General features: G+C 32.6%; 1 protein-coding gene across 1 annotated transcript; it reads left to right on the top strand.

Annotated features, from left to right (window-relative positions):
* Positions 1-19,619: 19,619 nt before the first annotated feature.
* Positions 19,620-20,057, top strand: LOC112776243 (uncharacterized). The gene has a single exon (XM_025820323.1). The coding sequence runs from the start codon at positions 19,620-19,622 to the stop codon at positions 20,055-20,057; it is 438 nt and encodes a 145-aa protein (XP_025676108.1).
* Positions 20,058-21,293: the final 1,236 nt, after the last annotated feature.

Here is a 21,293-nt window from a genome sequence, read left to right on the forward strand (position 1 = left end):
TTGTAAATGTTACTTGTTAATTTAATTAGGATAGGGTGGTCGGAAATGAACATCGTTCACATTTTTGTGACATATTTCACTTCGGATTTTGATGAAGGAAAGGGATATCATCTATGTGTCATGTACGTAATCCCAAAAACAAAAGCAAAAGTATGTATGTAGTAATTAGTAAGTAGTAGATAAGCTCAACGTTAACCACCAAGTCATTTCATGAAAACAAATCATTTTTGTAACTTTTTTTTTTTAAATGAAATTACTCATTTTCTTGTGCTATTTGACAATGTGTGAAATCCATATTATACTAGTATCAGTAATAAACATTGATGGTTAAGACGGAAAGTATGATATTTTTCTTAGGAGTTTTTGTGTTCAAATTTTATAAATAATAACAAATTTTTTTATGATGAATATTTGAGAAGGATATTTTAGGAAAAAATTATGCATTAAATTTCTTTGGATTCCTTTATATATATTAGATTGTAAAATATGCGCCGTATTTGATACTAAATTAGATTTAAGAGGTGTAGAGTGAATGAGTGATTGGAAAAAGAAAAAGTTTTTATTACACTTTACACCAAGATTAAAGGTGATTAATTGGTTAATTAAATTTTGTTTTAATTAGCAAAATATATTTCCAGTGTACATATGAAAAAAAAACTAGGGAATGGATTTTTTACATTTTTTCTCTTTATTATTTAATGAAGTGTGATTTTTATCTTTTAATATTTTTTTACATTTTTTTATACGTTAATAGTTAAATTAGTTCTTAAAAGATAAGATATTTTTTAAATTCATCCCTAAAAATTTTTTTTAATTAAATTGGTTTTTCAAAGATTACAAATTTTGTCTTCCAATCACTCCATTAATAATTTTTTTTCAAAAATTGATATCGTAAAACATTAATTGATAACATATATAATACTTAATATATCTAATTGAATATTAACCAAATATGTTCACGAAAATTTAGTAATGTAGTCATTTTTTTTAATTACAAATATCATATTCTCAATATAATCTAATAACTAAATTGATAGATCTTCATAAATATATTTAGTCAACGTTCAATTGAACATGTTATATATTATGTATGCTATCAGTTAATATTTCACATTATCAATCATTGATGAAATTATGAGTGAAGTAACTGAAAAATAGATATAATTAATTCGTAATCTTTAAAGGATCAATTTGATTATTGAAAAAAAAATTTAGAGACAAATTTAAAAAATGACTTATTTTTCAGGAACTAGCTTGACTACTAAAATTTTTTTTGTTCATACTTAAGAATGTCAAGTAAAAGATCATACTTTACTAAATAGTTCAGAAGAAAAAATTCAAAGGATCCATTTCTTATTTTTCCATGTGTGCTTGAAATATATTTTGCCAATTAAAACAAAATTTAATCAACCAATCAATCACCTTTGATCTTGATATAATAGAATTTTTTTTAAACATTAAAAAATCACACTTTATCAAATGATTAAAAGAAAAAAAATCTCAAAAATTATATATGAAAGTTGGTGGCTTCATCACACACAATTACACAAAAGACTTGCTCTTTATTTTTTGAGAAAAAATCTTAAACGACCCTCACAGTTATTTTAAAATACGAGGCTTTTGACCAAAAAAAAAACTCTTTTTGACTTTTAATCTTTATTTTTATAAGATTGATTAGTTCTTCTATCAATATTTTCTATCTTTATAAGTCTACATGATATGTTAAATTGTTGATTTATCCATTAAGAACCAACTAAGATTAACAAATTCTCTTTTGTTGGGAGTTTCGTTGTTTTTTAAGGATAATTATCAAGACCATTTAGTTTTTATTTTTATTTTTTATTACCTGTTTTAAATACATTAGTTATATTTATTGTGTAAAACTAAAAAATATTAATAATTTTTAAATTATTTTTACTTATAAAAATTAAATAGAGGATATATTAATGATTAATGTATCACATAAGTATATTTTGAATAGAGATCATTGACATAGAGACTAATTCTTCTCACAAAATTAAATATTAAAGATCGAAAAAAGTATAGTTTTTGTTTGAAGATCTCGTAGTGTTTCAAAAAAATTATTAGGGACCATGTTGGGACCATCTCTCAAATTTTTTTGATAATAATTTACAATAATAAATATGCATAAGAAAGCCCAAGGAATGCAAGGCCTAGTTCAGTTAGTTAATCCACAGCCTTGCAAACCAAATAAATAAAACTTTGGAACTTGGTAGTGTCTCGTGTGTACATTGATTGTAATACCCAAAATAAAAATGACCAAAAGCCTAAAAGACTTTTTTTAATCTTTTTCTTTCTTAATAATTATCTATTTTGTTTTCGGTTTTTGTCCCAGCAATTAGATCTTTGTTTTCGGGCAAGGAAAAAATTATCATACTCTTAGTCATAGTTATGGTTAAGGCCCAAACATATTTTTTATTTTTATATTTTTTGGTCTGAAGATAAAATATTCGAGTGAAATTACTTTGACCAAAAGCACAAGTCACAAATCACAATGCAAAATGAGCCATTAGGAGAATAACTAATTTTTTACTTTTTTTTTTTTTTTGGACGATGGAATGTTTTACCGTCTGCACTTGCACTCTGCAGTGGGTGAGATCCTCAGCCACGCACAAAGACTGCGTTTATTTATAGACACGAGATATTGAGATAAAGATACAGACATATAAAATTATATTTAATAAATAAGATATAAATAAAAATATTATGTTTAAAAATATTAAATTAGTATATTTTGTATTCATTCTAACAGAAAAAATATTAAAATATTAATAAAAAATATAATATATTTTTTAATTTTTCTTTTATTATTTTTGTTAATTTTTTATAATTATATTTTTATTATTATATTTTTCGTCTAAATTTTTTAAATAAAAAAATAAGAATAAATTAAATTTTTATAATTTATTTTAGTTTATCATTAAACAAAATATAAGAACAAAAAAATTTATATCTTGTTATTTATATCTTATTCTATCTTATCTTATTCCGTTGTTAGAAACAAATTAAATTTTGTCAAAATGTACTTGGATTAAAAAATGTACCCTAATTGGTGATTAGAGAAAAATGAACCCTGAGTGTGTATATAACCGAAAATATTAATACTCTAAATCTTAAACTCAGAGAGAGAGATCACACCAACCTATGTTGGATCACTAGATGTGAGTTTGGAAGTTCTTCATAATAAAAAGAAAATTCAATTAAAAACCAAATTTATATGTTAATTTTTTTAGATTTAAACCATATTTGTTGAAATAGGGGTCACGTATACGCATGACTCACGTGTATGCGTAGAAGTGTTAAAATGCAGCTTGTGTGTGCGTTTTTTTGTTATGCGTACGCGTAGGTAAGTACCTCATGTCAAGAGGGACTTAATTATAAAAAAAAATTAGTGTAGGGATCCAAATAAAAGGAAAAAAAGTATAGGAATCTAATTAAAAAAAATTGGTCCAATGACTCAATTAAAAAGAAAAAAAGTATAGAGATCTAATTAAAAATTTTGTGAAACTATAAGGATCAACAGAGTAATTAAACCTATTTTTTATTATTATGCAATGCTTTAGAGATCCAATAAAAAATTAGTATCATGGTTTCGAATCTCATCTTGTGCATGCAACAATTTATTAGACAACGACAAACACTTAAATAAAATTTTGAACTACAACAGATTATTCTACCGAGTTGAAGAATATTGTGAAAAAACAAAAATAATAGTGAAAATAAATAAAATAAAAAATACTAAAACACTATCTTTGTTTTTCATTTTTATTTTTAATCTTTTATAAAAAAATAAAGTAAAAGAATACCGAAAAAAAAAATACTTTCTTACATCAAAAGGCCTTAAAATTGTGACTATGTAAGTGATAGATCATAGGAGAGTGAAGGGGACTTCCTTTAAAGGTTAGTCACATGTTGTAGTTGTAGTTGTAGTTGTACTACAATCTTCAACTTTCATTGTTTCAAAGTCCAAGCAACAACTATGTTTTCTTTTATTGTTTATTTTATGTAAAATTCTAAGGTGCTGAGAAAAATATTCTTTATTACCTGCGGATTGCACGTGTCATTCATGGGTGGATTATCTATGGCTCAGTAGGAACAGGTACGGCTCCCCCAATGACAAAGGATGAAAGTGACAATTGATGTTAATTAATTGATCTAATTAAAGTAATTAAAATTTCAATTGAGTGTGTGCATAGTGGACCACACGCAGGATTTTAAATGGAGTGGTGTGGACCTAACTTGTTTGCTTGAAGGGTTTTGGACCGTAACTTTTATTATTCTGATTGGAGTGTGGAAATTAGATTTTGAGTTTGAGATTTGAGTTGGATATGAAGAAAGTTGGCTAGACTAGTAGTGGTAGGCCCAAAAAAAAAATTGGACTATATTAAGAAAGTTGTTATGAAATACTTAAAATAAATAAAAGGAAAGTTGTGATGGAAGTTGCATAAAAGAGTGAAGAAAAAAAGAACGTTGTATAAAGGGAAGAATGAAGTAGTATTTAGCTGTGACATTGAATAAGGGTCTGCCAGCGTATGCAAAGTATAGGATTAGGGTTAAATGGTGAGGGATTAGGGTTTATGGTTTGCAATTAAGGGTTTATGGTTAGAGTTAGAGTTTATTAATGCTTAGGTTATAAGAGTTTGTAGACATGAGTCTTTAGGGTAGAGAATTTATGGTTGCTGACTTGCTAGTAGTGAAATGACAAGATTTTCATGTTAGAGACTAGTATACCCTACAGTGGAAGGTGCTTGGGCGGTATAGTTCAGGGTTTAGTTGTGGAGTTGACGTTGGAGGATTTATAGCTGAGTGGGTAGGGTTTAGAATGTATACATTAAAATTTAGGATTAGAGTTTAGAGTTTAGATTTTTTGCTGTGGGATTTAATATAATACTTGTAATATGGAAGAGTAGTGTTTAATGATTTGAAATGTTTTATACATAATTTAAGAAAATAAGAGTTCATATGTACTAGGGTTTAGAGTTTATGTTCGGGGATTTAGCGGTTGAAAATGTGAATGGTTAGCTGAAGATTTAGGGCTTAATATGTGTGATGAAAGTCTGTTAGGTGGGTTTAGGATTTAGGGTTGATTGGTTGAAAATGAGAATAGCTAGTTGAGGATTGAGGGTTTAATATATGTGATGAAAGTCTTTGCATAGAATTAGGGGTTAGGGTTTAGAGTTTTGAATTTTTTATTTGAAAACGTAAATTTATTGTATGTAGTACATATTACTAATTTTATAACTAAAATATGTCACATATCACTTTTTCATTGTAATTGAAATTGAATCTTTTCCTCTAAAATTAGAGAGTTCTACCCTACTCCCCACTAATTTTTCAACCAAAACTACATGTCACTCCCTCATTGCAATTAAAATGGAATATTTCTCTCCGAAATGAAAGAGTTCTTCCTTCGAAAAGTAAGGAATTATTCCTTCCCTTCTACTAATTTTACAACCAAAATGTGCCATATGTCGGTCCCTCATTGCAATTGAAAACAAATATTTCCCTCTAAATTGATAAACTATCTTTGTAAATTATCTCACCAGCCTCTCTTTTCTTTTTCTATGTGTCTCTATCCTTCTCTCGGTATATGTAATTTATTTAGTGCTTATGCATTAGTGTCTAATTTGATAATTAAATTTGTCACATCACATTCTCTAACAAAAATGCAGATAAAATATTTACCTCAAAAATTAATAAACTTCATTTTTGAATTCTCTCATCTATCTCGCAATAATTTTCTATTTCTCTCTACCATTCCCATTGTATATAGATAATTTATAATTTATACTTTATTTTAGTAATTCAGAAATCAAAATGTGTCACCCAATATTATTTATTATAAGTAAAATAAAGTTTTTTCTTGTAAAACGAACAAATTCCATGTCTCAGTTAATTTTGTAAATATAAATATATTTTTATACGCTAATATCTAATTATATTTTTAAATACATAGAGAAAAATATATTATTTTTAAATCATAATAAATAAAAATTAATTATTTCTATTTGTGCGACAGATTTAACACCTAATTAAATATAATAGTATACACAATAAATTTTTTCAAATTTTAGATAACGAATGTTGAAATTAAGGGTTAATAGAAAATTAAGCCTTTTCATATAAATATAATAACTAAAAAAGTTATTGTTTGATTTTTAACATACAGAGACCTTGGTTTGCTTAACTAGAGACTTTTGTGAATGTACGACTTTTTTTTGTGAAAGTAGTTTGATTCTATAAATTTTTTGTAGCAGGCATAATCTATACTGGCAGAACAAAGTGGACCATAGCTTCAGCAAAATTCATATTTCCGTAATGTTATTATGGGTAAAAATACATGTATTAAGAAAAATAAAGATAATTGATATTTGATTTTTTTTTGTCGTATTTTTAATAATCAGTAACGAAATAAAATAGAAAAATTCTATAATAAAACGAGATTGAAATTTTTAGAAGGTGATGTAAAAGGAGGATATGCCATGAGAAAAATGTTTGGATTTACTAAAATGGCATTATTATTATTAATTGGGACAAAAATTAATACACGTGGATATTCATGTTTATACAACAAAAAAGAGGTTGTATCAAAATAAATGCGAAAAATTTTTAAGTTTATGGTGTAACTAAATAAATGCAAAAAATTTTAAGTTCCAACAAATTACAAATATTGAATCAAAATGAATGCACATATTATCATAATGAAAGTTCCCAACGAAGGGGCTATGATGGTTCAATAGAGTGGGGAAGCTGAGAAGGCTTCTTTTATATAAGGGAGTATCTTTCGCACGGGGTTTGTATGTAGCTAAATCCACATAACTAGTTGCATACATGGATACTGGTCGGTTCCGTTATTACATGTTGAGGAGAGGAAGAAAGCCCGACATATATACGTTATGGGAAGAATGCAATCAACAAGTATATGGCTTCAAGGAGAGCGAGTTCAAAGGCTTCATGGTAAGGCGCGAGGCGGAGTCGTGGTGGAATTCGCCAAACGAAGACCCCAACGGTGATAAGACGGTACCTGAGACTCAAGAGTTGGTAGTAAGGTTTGGAGATCTCAAGGTTAGAGAGTATGTCAGTGTTACGGGAGGCACGAGTAGCGAATCTGGCACCACCACGACGGACTTGTTGCTTCATGACTTAGGTGCGTTTTTGTCGTGTTTGTGGTTTATGTTAGTTTTTTGTGTGTCATGTTACAGTTGATCTCGATGTGTTGGTAATTTATTTTGCATCTGTGACTGTAGATATCGCACCAATGTTTGACCCCATTTCGTTTGTGATTATGGAAGACATGGAGCAACTGCTGTTAAGGGTTTGTGATCAGCTTGAGGTTGGTCCTCCAGTCTTGTTCCTGCATGACGGTGTCTTCATGGAAGGAAAGAACTATCATGGCTTTGGGTCTTTTTGTAAAGCACCGTGAAGGGGATTAACTTCTTTGTGTCTGGGAGGCTGTTGACTGATGAGCGATTGGCAAGGGATGACGCCACCTTCATCACTTTGGAGAGGCTCCTGGAGGAGGTGAAAGTGAAAATATTTGACTTTAATTACCAAGTTTCTCTTCATTACAAGGAAGAGATTGCTGAGGCACAGTGCGTGGCAAGATTGTCGGTGCCGAAGTGTGTAATGATACTAGAGAAAGAGAACGCTGAGCTAAAGCATAGGTTGGGACTCTACAACCAGATGTTCAACTAGGCAGGTGGGTTGGCTTTTGCTGTTGGAGAAGGTTCCTCGTGTCCAGTTTGTTATGTATGTGTTTTGTGCTTTGATTAGTTTAGTGGTGCGGTATGTATGGATATGTTAGAACTTCAATGTGGCCAGTTATTATATGTGTGTAAGATTCATACTGGTTTCTCTGCTAGACAATGTGTGTGTGGTGTAGAGTCTTACTTTATGCTCAGAAAAGTTATTTTCTATGAATCTGGCGAAATTCTTTGTTGCAGGAGTAGCATTTTGTTGAGTTCTTAATTATTGAACTTGATTGTGATGTTTGCATTTTTTACCGTTTCTTTGTTCGGGTAATTTTTGTGCTTGATGAAGCAAAAGTTGATTTAGATGTTAGTAATTGAGTGCCACGCAAATTCACTTTTGAATAAGTTTTACAGTAAGATGAAATCCTTTTGGGGTGTTTAGACTTGGATGAAGGCAGGATAAATGTTGTAGTATTTTAATTTTTAAAAGAAAAAAAGTTCATCTTGTAGTCCTGCGAAAAAAATAGCTTCCAAGAAGAAATAGGTGTCGGTTAGGGTAGTATCAAGCTACAGGTTTCTAAATGGCAAGGATTAGGGTGAAGGGCTATCAATAGGATTTTAACGAGAAAATGAAAAAAATATTCGAAAACGAGTATTGTGAGAAAAAAAGATGTTTAGGAAGAGGCGTGTTGAAGGGGATAGAGGTCATTTATCCATCTTGTCACTAGGTAGATGACGGTGAACCCTAAACCTCGTACACTGTTGGGGATCACGTCCAACCTTTACATTGGTTGAAGTATTGCTTCCTTGAGGAGTGATAGAGGTTTTTATTGACATTTGTGACTGAGAAATTAAAAAAAAGCTTCCGATGCACGTTTTCAAAGAACTTTATTTTTTTGTTGGATAATGATTTGCTATTTTTATCGTAACAGAAAACAAACTTAAAAAAGTGTGGGAGAATTTGTTCGAGAATTGATTTATTATTGCGGTCCGCGTGTATATGTTTTGGAATCAAATATGAGGATTTTTTTATTATAATTTTCTCTTCTGGGATTATTGTATTTTAGAAATAATATGCTCTCAAAATTAGGGTAAAATCCTCTAATTTTGCGTTATGAAACCCTACAAAATAACATGTAAGAGAACCTTGTAACAAGGGTTTATCTCAATAGATTTGAACCTCTTTGAAAATTGTCTTTTAGTTCTTAGAAAGAAAAAAGTTATTTTCACTAGATTTTGATCATCTTATCATATCTGATGAGCATAATAACCCTAAACCCCTAGACTATGGACGTCACATCCACCTTTTCCATTGATTAGATAAGGAGTATAGTGAAGAAGATTTCTTTCTCTCTCGATATGTATTATAATTTTTTCTTGGCGCAAGAAGCTGTTTTCGTGTACTTTATGTTAAAAAAAGTTGCAATTATTACCAAAGCCCATTTTTCTTTGATTTTAAAATTGATGTTAAAATTATGATTAATTTAATTTATTTTTGGAGTCCGCCGATACACAAAGCATGTTGGGAAGTAATGGACATTGGATAGGGTTCTTATCATATTGGGCCTAATTATACCAAATGGGTTTTCCTTGGTTCCAAGTTGGTGCTACTTAGCAAAATAAAGGAGGAATGTTCCTTTGTTATTCTCCTTGCTAATGTCATTCTAACTGAGATACAGGAAATAAAGTATTCGATCTCGGAGGAGAAGGAAAAAAGCTCCATGAAGGATAAGAGTACTTTGGTCGACAAAGCTGCGGAAACCACCAACGTGGACGTCTCCCTTGCTAGGTATCAATGGAGCATTTATATTTACATTAACTGAATGAATTTAGGAGCTCATTTCCAACTAACATGGTTTCTATTTATATTTTTCTTGTAGCAGCGAGGTGGCAAAAGGAGCTGACGGTGGAAACAAGTCATTGAAGGACAACATGTTGAATGTGTTGAACATGGTTCAAGAGGTAACGAGAAACAATTCATGTGATTTTCTTTGTCTTTATTTAAACATCAATGGTGGGTGTTCGGGGTCCTATACTATCGTAACTATTTGAATGTGCTGTCAGACAGGAATGTGACGAAGACGATTCTGAAGACCCACAATGACTAGTTGCGCACCATGACGGAGCTTCTGGTGGATCACGGTAAAGTCATTCAAGAGTTGATAAACCTTGTTAAGACAACCAAGGACGACCAAGGGGGGAAGGGAGAAAGACTCCAAATAAAGGCATGCTGCATGTTTGAGGACTGGAAGGAGAAAATCGGATAAAGTCGATCGAAAACAGAAAACTCCACAGGGAAAGAAGTCCTCTGTGGGTCAGAAGATGCCTCTTGGAAAACAGCGTGCCAAAAAGACCTTGTGTTCGTCCTCTGAAAGGAAGTCTTCACGCTGCACGAATAAGCATGGGGGGCAACCCCATCAAGCAGTAGCAGCCGAGATGAAGGTCGTGTCAATGAAGGTGACGCTTTATTTATTTAACATTGCGTTAATGGTTTTGTGTCTGTTTGGGTGACTATCTATGTCTAACAAAAAATCTTTGTTTCTAGTGTGTGTAGCAGAAGCTAACTTTTAAGGACCTGGATTCATTATTGTCACCTGGGTCTGACCTAAGGCAAACTGAGCCTGGCACTCCCTTCACCTTCTACACTCACCACGATCATCATGGCGCTGAAGACATGCCTCGGGTAAAAACATGGACTACAATATTTTGGTGTTTTACATGTTGTTCACTTGTGGAATAATGTTGTGTTATTCTGATCGTGGTGTATTTTGGTCCACCAGTGCTTAAATTTGTCATTCTGCCCACCGGAGGGTATGCACTTCGTCGGAAAGGAACTTGCCATTGCGGCATATATATTCTCGCCCGAACTAGACAATATGTACGTCTATTTCAGTCGGATACACGGTTAAGAATATACACGATTATGTTTATCAAAGAATATTACTTAGTTGTTGTGTGGCAACAAACATTAGTTGAGAATTCACACTCTATGGTCTAGGGAGGTCCTGGTGGAGGATGAAAATTTTTGCGGAGATCGAGGTGCACTACATTCGGGCCAGTTGGTTGTTGAGGACGTAAGTACAACCCAGTCGTGTGAAACCCTATGCATCGGATCCGCATACATGTCAATGTTTTAAGAAAAAGCATTTTCCTCTTCATGCAGGTTATAAATCTTGTCTGCTCGATGTTAATGCATGAGAACATGAATGAGTCATGATTTCTTCCAATAACCTTTTCGGTACCTGTTACGACCCCATATATGTTTTGACACATTTCACCACATGATTCAAGTATGACTAGGTTTACTTATGTTGCTAATCCTCTTGCAGCAAGTGGCCCTTAGCCCGATCAGTCATACCATCGACACATTCAAATATATCCACAGTAGGTTCATGGGATATGCAGATTATCTATGGATGGTGAGTATATTGATCTCAGCAACGGTATTATGTGAAATACATTTCTATGTACTGTATTAGGTATAATTTCTTCATGTTGCGACGCAGATATATGTCCCCATGTATAGAGATAACCATTGGTATCTAATGATGATTGACCTTGTCAATTGCAAACTGCTGTATCTGGATTTCGCCAAGTACAACCACCACAAAGAATCAAGGGTCTCACAAATGAAGTTTGTGGTAAGAGTATCCGATTATCTCAAACTATGGCCTTTTTCCGAAATTAATAGTGACCTTTACATTTTATGAGATACATCTGTGTGGGAATAATTTGCAACCGCTATAATTTGTGTAAGGCCTTCTTTGTTGAGAACATGTTGGAAGACAAGAGATTTTGGAAAAAGGAATATCATTACAAGCCATACCCATCAACTTTTGACGTTATGGAGCCACCCGTAGGCCAGCAAGCAGATCTATCTTAGTTCTTACCCCCTAATTCTTGATTCCAAACAAACATGCATGCCTTAGTGGATTCCATTTTGGGAAGTTAGGCACTGGGTTACCCACTTATCGTTTACTAACAAGCAGGGATGATTGTGGAGTTTGGGTCTGCCAATGGATGATACTGAATTGGGTTTGGGGAAATATTGATTTGGAGGTAAGTTACAGATAGACTCACTCTCATATTGCATGACCCACCACAGCCATATCCCTAACAAGTTCATTGTTGTTTTATAGGAGGTCAATGATCAGACAAGAATGAGGCTAGTCCTTGACTTGGTGATGGGTGCTTATAATCCCATCACTCGTGATGTTGGGCGCAGAGCAGTTCGGTATTGGGATAGCGAGATGCAAAGGTTAACGAATAGTGCAAAAAAGGAACGGAAAAAAATAGCGAAGTTGGTATGTTCTCTGAGTTAAAGCATCACCATATGACGTGTGTGGTTCGTGGTTCGTAGCTGCCTCCATTAACTATTTTGTGGCGGAGTAGTGCGTTACAGGGGCACATAGTATCCCTATTCTTGCGTAGTGACATTCATTTTGGTTATAATAGTATGTCATTGCCAATAAACTGATGTTATTTTGACAGCATATTAGGGACCCTAATATGCAACTCATATGTGATATTAGGCACCGTAATATGCTTGTTTTGTGTAAAACCTTTGCCGATTATATTTTGGGATTAGTGTAACAACCTAGTGAATGACAGAAGGCACTGTCCCTATATCGTGTTCCAGTTAAACATTTAATCTTGTTAAGTATTCAGTTCTTAAGTAACATTAAACTTTTTTCTTGTTAGTTCAGAATTTCATATTTAACATTGTGTGTCCACCTTCACAGTTGATGTCCAAAACCCGATGACTTCATTAATTCATGTGCACAAAGGCGAAGGGTATCAAATTAATTGTATGTTGTTGGGCAAAAACAAAAAATCATCTAGATATTGCTTTGGCCCAGTGTCCATCTTTGGCCTTTTTATATGTAAATATATTCTGCGAAAACATTATAGATATTGTGTACAACATAAAGCATGCCAAACCACGAGGCCCTTACAAAAACAAGAACTTATCAAATCTAATAAAGCATTAACAACAGGCTTTTGGCTTTTGATGTGCCGATATACAAATTGATTAATCCAGGATCACTTTCGAAACAACCGGCAACAAAATCGAACTACATGAAATTGAATACACCACAGGACTTCACATCCTCCCCTAACCAAAATAACGAATATCACATAGGTTAACAAATTGATGCGGAGAGTCCTAAACCCCATTGGAAATCCTAATTTTTCGTTGCATCAAATGCCCTCACCAGTCATGCTTTCCTGCTGATATGTTGCTCGGCTATGGTCTTGGCCTTACAACTTTACCAAGCTTGCGTCCATGCAAGACCAATCACTACTGCAACAAAAGAAATCAGATTTTCTGTTAAATCGATAGAGTTAACAACCCTCATCTAGTTTTAGAAACATTGACGAGTTATAATGAATTGAATACATAAGGCTAACTTAACTAATCTCCTACCCTACTACATACAATTGACCAAAATTAATTCAACTTGCAATTAGTGCACTATATTTGCAAGATAACTGTAACTGATGTTATAATATACTAGTTATTAGTCCAACATTAATGCAACCAACCTTTATCACACTCTATTTGCAAGATTCCCTTAGGTGATTTTATACTCTACTACTTATTAGTCCAACATTAATTCAAGTAACGACCAGTACACTCTTGTTGCAGCATGCCATTAAGTGCTTATATACTATTAACTGCTTATTAATACTTAAATCATACCTTCACCATCGAAATTAACTCGCCTTTTCTCAAACTAGTCGGCATTCGCTTTGCTCCCGGGGTCGACAAATAGGTTATCACCCACTATCGACTCCTAATCATCGTTGGACATTAAGCCGGTGTCGTTTACCCCCACGCATTCATCATCCTATGACAAAAGAATCTTAGTTAAAATAAGTATGTTGCAGGTAGAGAAGTAGTTTAATAAAACATACAAAGATAAAAGTTAACCCGGTCAGGCATGTATAAATCATCCCCCTCAAATGCATCATCACGTAAGTCCTACTGTTGACGTTGTTCACCCTTGTCTGGGCAGTTTCTCTTTGTGTGTCCCGTCCCCTTGCAGCAGGTGCAGCGCCTCTATTTACCAAGTGCTTTCTTTTTTCCAAGTTTTAGGGCCCTTTTGACTTAGCAACAACTGGATCCCTAACCACGAGATTTCCTTCACCTGCATGTTCTTCGCTCTGCCGAACGCCATCATGAAATGCCCTGTAATCCAACTCGAGGTCTTTACATAAGGATTCAATTCTATATATTGCCTTTTGGAACATGGACAACCTTTGTGCCCCCAAGAAAAACATCCATTGCGATGCGTAATGGAGTGCCCCATGACGGAGGATGACACCACGCTTGCTAACGTCTTCCCAATTTTCTATGTATTGCTCAGGGGACTTTGCATCAATTCTCTACCTCCGCAGAATGCATAGTTATAAGAATCGAACCGGCAATCGACCTGGCCAAGTTATTGGGTCATTGGGTCACTGGTTCAACCGGTGGGTCATAGCTTCAACTGGTTGACCCGGTTATAATTAAATAATTATATAAAATTTATTTTTTATATCAAATTAACTTATTTTTTAATTCTTTAATTAATTAGTATCTATTACATTATTCAAATATATGTTGAAAAATATTAATATTAATAGATGTCATATAATTATCAATAACAAAAATATGTCATGATTAATAAAAACATTTTGATTATCATTTTTTAATTTATAGATATTTAACAAAGTTTAATTTTTATTTTAATAATGATAGAATTAGAAAATAATTAATTTAAGAAAGAGTAAATATAAAATTAAATTAATATAAACACTATTCGGTAGAATAAAAAGATAAAAAAATATCTTAAATTTGCATGACTAAAAGAATTAATACATAAATTATTAATTAGGATATGTCTAATAGTTAATATTCATAAAAAGATAAAATATAATACAAAAAGTGAGCTTGTCTTAATGGTGGCAAGCTTCCTTTATAACTTGAATGATTCAAGTTTGAACCCCAACACTAGCATATACTCCAAATTTTTTAAATTTGAATGATGCGCGTGCTAACATCATCGGGTTGTATGCTGACATCAGCGGATCAATCGGTCCGGTTCAATCCTCGATTTCAACCGAGTTTGATCGGGTTTTCCAGGTTTGACCGGTTCGTATGCTTATCTGGTTAAACTATTAATTCGGGCCAGTTTAGAGTTTGGTTCATCAGTTTTTCGGTCAAATCGGCCAGTCCGATCCGGGTTTGATAACTATGGCAGAATGAGCTTGTCGAGTATCTCCCTTAGGTGCTCTGCCTTCATAAAAAGAACATGTGCTTACATGGATATCCATGCTTCTTCCAGAAATTACATTTGCAACTTAACTTCCCGTTTGACCGACTGAAGGACGACATTATGTGTACATCAAGTTCCTCGTACTCCTTCAGTGTGTATACCATTGTATTCATGATCCTCCTTCTCTGGTGTATACCAAAGTGGCATGACATTTAATACTTCTCAAGCATGTTGTCATAACCGGACCGAGTTGATAGATTGAAACTGGAGCAGCATCTTCTTATTCCGATACTCGTGGGCAACCATCTCTAAACTTTGCTCCAACTCGAAAATTGTGTGGGTAGACTTCGAAAACTTGTTCACATATACGTTAATGCCTTCACACCAGGATATCGTTCGATATCCCGCACAGAACTTGTCACGCAGATAAGGACTTGCCCATATCTCTTTTTTATCATACATCTGGCATGACCATTGCTTCTCACGTAGGCCATGCTCGTAGGCGGCCTACTCCCATTCCGATTCAAAGTCCGCTATCGCCATCTCCGCGTACAACTATCTTTTGAACAGCTCACGTAAATATGCATCCTTCACAGTTGATGTGACGTTTTTCTCCACATGCCATGCACACAAACAATGTGTCGACTCGGAGAGGACTTCAGAAACTACGTTTACCATAGCTTTGTCGCCGTCAGTCACCACTACAGAAGGCTTCTTACTACACATGATCTCTATCAAATTCTCCAGCATCCACCGATAGGATGCCACACTTTCATCAAGCAACAACCCGAACCCAAATATTGTGGTCTGCTTATGATTGTTTGATCCAGAAAAAATCACAACCGGTCTCTTGTATTTGTTTTTCTTGTAGGTTGAATCAAACGCCAATACATCACCAAAGTATTGGTAATCGACTCTGCTAGATCCGTCCGCCCAAATCAGATTCGCTAGCCTATTATCACTAGTCACATTATATTTTGCGATTGTCATGGGGTCTGATTCGGCTTTTCCCTCTAGATACACTAATGCAGAATTTGCATCACCGTCAGTTTTAATACGCCGCTGTTTGTCAGCATAATTGTAGACATCCTTGTTCAGGAACCCCAACAACAAGTCACCACCGGCCATACCAGCCATGTACCCTACAATCGTAGACGTTGCAATACCATGTTCTTGCATCCCAACTATCTGACTTTTTGCTACTTTTGTTAACCCACGATGATTGGCAGTCAAGTGCACCATTCCTGCCGGTGTCAGCTCGTGGTTGTGTTCGGTAATTAACTTTCTAACCTTCCAATACTTATAATTTTTTTTCTAAAAAAGCTGATAACATTGCCTTGCAGTTAGTTCTTGTCTCCGGTTTGTGTACCCTCATTCTGTCAACCCTGTCGTAGTGGTTACGTTCCCTCAAGCCTTCCTTGTTACAAAAAAACCTATACCTAACCAAATTCTCCTCACAGACTTTTCTGGAGTCACCTTTTCGCACCCCAAATCCATTCAGCTTTCTAAACCTCCGATAAAACGCATATGCATTATCAATGTTGTAAAACTAGCGAGATTAGTAAATAATTAGCGAATAAATTAGTTATTAATCAACAAAATTAGAAATGTGATTTTTATGGTTTAATATGATAGAGAAAATTAAAATATGAATTTTGACACCAATTTTAAAGAAATTGGCTCAAGATTAGGCCAAACAAACCGATCAAACCGGGCCCAAACTGGGACCCAACCACTTACTTAATAAAATGAGTTCAGCTCATTTTATTCCTCCATTTGCATGCTGGGAACACTGAAATAGCCATAGGTAAGGAAGAACACTTCCAACATTTTTCAAACCCTCACTTGATTCAAATCCTCACCGTCAACGTCCATGTCTTTCACTGGACTAGTAACGTGTAGCGGTGGTGGTGCGAAAAGTGGGTCATCCTACACAAAGTCCGACTGGCCAAATCCACCGCCATTCCACCACCGACATAACCAATCTCCGCAAAAAATTCCATCACTTGTTCCACCATGATTTTTCCATGGATGTCAAATATCAGGCGCACATGCTCGTCGCCATGGAGGCAAAATAGATGAAACCGAAAAACTCTGTTTCCCATCAGTGCTAGCAACCTATACCCCACCTTCTGATCTCTTTTCTCCCGCTACCACAACACTACTCAATATCAGACTCTTCAGCTCCGACAAATAATTTACTCGCCGGGTACGCAACAAAATGGGATTCCTACACTCAAATATCACCCCAATATTGCTATTTCTCATATGGCAATTGGGATACACACTTACAACCAAATGTTCACTACTACTAGACATTTTGGCTTACTTTTCAGAAGAAAAAAGGTAAAGAAGAAGAAGTGAAATATTTGTGAAGAACACAAAGGGTTACACATCTTTTATAGCTGCTGAAATTTTGTCGTTACGCATTTTGTTTACAGTGTAATCGAAATAAAATTGCACGTATTTCGTTTACACTGTAAATAAAATATACACGTCTCTCATTTCGTGTCTTATTTTGTTTACAACGTAAACGATTGTAAACAAAATACATATAATCTTATTTCGTTTACACTATAAATAAAATAAGACATATGATAAATTTTGACAAAAATTTTACAAATATATATTTTGATAAATAAATTAATTATTTTATTTATTTAAGAAAAATCCATGGACGTGTTGATTGAATATATATATATATATATATATATATATATATATATATATATATATATATATATATATATATATATTCTTCATACACAGATCATCACACTACATATAATAAATAAAAAATTTAATTATTTTATTATTTTTTATTATTTTATTAAATTTGTAATTAGATTTTTATATTTTTTAATTAAATTTTTATAGTATTTTTAATTTTGTAATTATATCATTAATTATCAGTCAGTACAAAAAATATTAAAATTAATAAAATATTTATTTACAAATTAAAAATATTTATAATTAAGAACCTAATTAAATCTTTAATTAAATATTTTAATAATTTTAATATTTTTAATACAAAAATATTTAATTATAAAATTAAAAATAGTGTAAGCACTCGATTTAAAAATATATATATATATAAAGTTATAGGGACAAAATAATTATTAAACCTGAATAAAATCCAAGTTAATAAAACTTCTAATATATAATTTAGGGTTGTTTGGGTTTGAATGGCAACTAGCCTTCATTCCATACCCAAAGTGGAGTCTGACTATTCAATTTCCAATGGGGAATCACTTTCAATTTTTTTAATTTTACTTTATTTTTATCTTTGTGTCAAAGAATAATAATAAAATTATCCTAAGTTTTAAAGCTAAGCTGCGTAGGCAACACATATTGGTGAATTTATACGAACCACAAACACAAATATAACTAATTAGCACCAACATCACATCATTCCAATTCAATTCCTTTAACCCAAAATTAATACGGATTATTCTTATTCTTTTTATTTGGTCTCAAAACCTTTTCAAGATTATTCCTGCGGACAAAAGAAAAGCATAAGCAAGCAATGCCATTCTTCACACACCATACTTTTATTCTGATCATGATAAATCATAAATCATTCCTCTCAAAAAGATTTGGTTCCGAATTGAAGTCACGTAAGTCAATTTTATTTACTTCCGTTACTTTCTTTATACAATGTATACTATTTTAATCTTAAGAAAAGCGAGAATTTAATGTTTTTTTTTAATGTTTATCTTGAACTAAAGTTGGTATTTTTATTTATTTATTTTTGACGGAAGTCATCAACAGTATTCTTGTTAATTGTTAAAAATAGTCCACGAATAGTTGCATTTTAAATTATTTACCATGTGTTGAACTATGTGGATTATACATAATTTAGATAAATATAAATGTAATTTTAGTTATACAACTGTTCATATGTGAAATTCTTTTCAGTTAACATTATTGCTCTAAATTGTTTTGTAATTAAAATTTGTATTACTTAAATTGAGATCCATAATTACTATTTTATACACTATATAATATACACCAAAAAATAAAATAAATGAAATTTCTACTTTAATTTTGTCATAACTCATCACTACAATATGATTGAAATTTGAAAAAAAAAACTATAATTCAATTAAATATATATAAATGGTTTCATTAGCATATCATATATAAGAAGTATCACAACCAATTTGAGTTGGTAAATTAGTTAATTCATTTGCCTATTTAAATAAATATCGAACAATTTAAATCTTACTTTATGCATGCTGCAGCAAATTAAATTATTAATTACTTACAAACTATTAAATAAAACTTAAGTTTACGACAAAACGGATTAATTATTGATTTATTAAATTAAATATATAATTTAAAGTTATTACGGTAATTAATTATAAAAAATAATAAATTTTAATAATTTTATTATTGTTTTATAGAGGGTAATTTCGTCAAACAGAATATTGTCACGGTGTCTCTTTATATAAAGTATATATAAACGACCATCGACGAACATAAATCGGCCACTTTCCTCTTCAAGTCTTATTAGAAAGTGGGTCGTAACAAATTAAACCACTCAGAGTCTTCATTCTTCTCTCATTTCATTATCCATACCAATACATCCAAACAAGGCCTTATTCATAATAATTAACTAACTAAATAACTAGAAATGTTCACAATGATGAAGGTGCACCCTTCTTCAAAGAAACGAACCAACCATCGTTCCCAAAACGCCATCGTTTCATCGAACCCAAACCCAAACAATACCAAGAAGCTTTGGAGACTTCCGCACGTGTTCGCCAGCGTTCTTGAACTCCCTCTCCATTCAGACGACGACGTTTCGATTGACGAAACCACGCAGTTTCTCCGATTTGTTGCGTCGTGCAAGTGTAGAGGCTCTTCTTCTTGTCGAGTGAGTGCAGAGGCTGTAGAGATTGTTCCTGGAATAACCAAGATCGTGATCAAGGGAATGGATGGTGGAGATTGTTTTGCCGAGCAGTGTTATGGTTTTCGGTTTAGGCTTCCGCCGTGGACTAGGCCGGAGATGGCCACGGCGGTTTGTAGCGGAGGAAAGCTGGTCGTCATGGTGCCAATGACCAAGACCAGAGGGAATTGATTCCTCCCTACATATATCAAATTAAAGGTTTGGAATATTATTAGGTGGCTACTATTTGCGTCAATGTTTTTTTACATAGAAATGATAGTTAAAATGTTAACATATATATATATATATATATATATATATATATATATATATATATATATATATATAGGTTTTTTTGACTTACAAGTCTTAAAAGGACCAAACCTAACAAAAGTTATGCTCACCCACAAAAGTGTGTTAACGCACGCATCATGTTTTCCTTCACCATTATAAACGACTCTTCTTCTTCCTCAATAAAAACCACAACTGTCAGTTTTTCTTCACGTTTCTCCTTCTCCTCTTCTTCCTTCTTCTTTTCCTTCTTCATTGTGTTTCTTCTCCTTTTTCTTTACTTATTTCATCTTCATCTGTCGTGTTTCTCCTCCTTATTCTTTTGATTTTACAACATTATGTATTTTTTTCTTTATTTGATTTTTTCCTAACAAAAAGAATTATGAGAATATGAAATAAGAAGATGAAGAAGAAGAAATAGCAGAAGATGAAGAAGAGGAAAAGGAAGAGTTCTGAATTATGCAGAACCTATCAGAATAATAATACACTCAAATATCTTCGTTTACACCCAAATATCTTCGTATTACATCCAAATTTACTGCAAATACAGAAATGAGTTATGCTATGTGTACACTAAAATCAACCACCAAAATTATCCAGCAGTATAAAATACATACTGGAATACAAATATACATTGAAAATAAATTAAACCACACATGTATTTATACACAAATACATTGGTGGATGATTTTAGTGTACAAATAGCATTTTTGTACAGAAAAATGTTTCCTCTAAAGCTGCAATTTTTTCTTCTTTTTCTTATTGCTTTCTTTCTTTTAGTTAAATGAATATAAGTTTTGCAATATTATGTGTTTCTTCTTTTTCTTTGTTTGGTTTTTTGTTTTTATTCTTGTTAAAAGAGTAAAACAAGAAGAAACTTGAGAAGATAAAAAAAAAGAAAAAGATGAATAAGAAAAAAAAGAAGAAAAAGATTGTGATAATGATGAAAAAAAAACCAGTAGAAGATGAGGAGGAGGAAGAAGAAGAGTTCTGAATTATGCAAAACTTATTAGAATAAAATACACCCAAAATTCCTTAAAATACACCCAAATATCTTCGTGTTACACCCAAATATCTTCGTTTTATACCCAAATTTGCTACAAATACAGAAATGAGTTATGCTACGTGTACAATAAA

Source organism: Arachis hypogaea, chromosome 3 (genome assembly GCF_003086295.3).
Source record: "Arachis hypogaea cultivar Tifrunner chromosome 3, arahy.Tifrunner.gnm2.J5K5, whole genome shotgun sequence".
NCBI classification, from domain to species: domain Eukaryota; kingdom Viridiplantae; phylum Streptophyta; class Magnoliopsida; order Fabales; family Fabaceae; genus Arachis; species Arachis hypogaea.

Bases quoted from the DNA above. Each gene is read 5' to 3' on its own strand.
- LOC112776243 (XM_025820323.1), top strand. From the start codon at position 19,620: ATGATGAAGGTGCACCCTTCTTCAAAGAAACGAACCAACCATCGTTCC.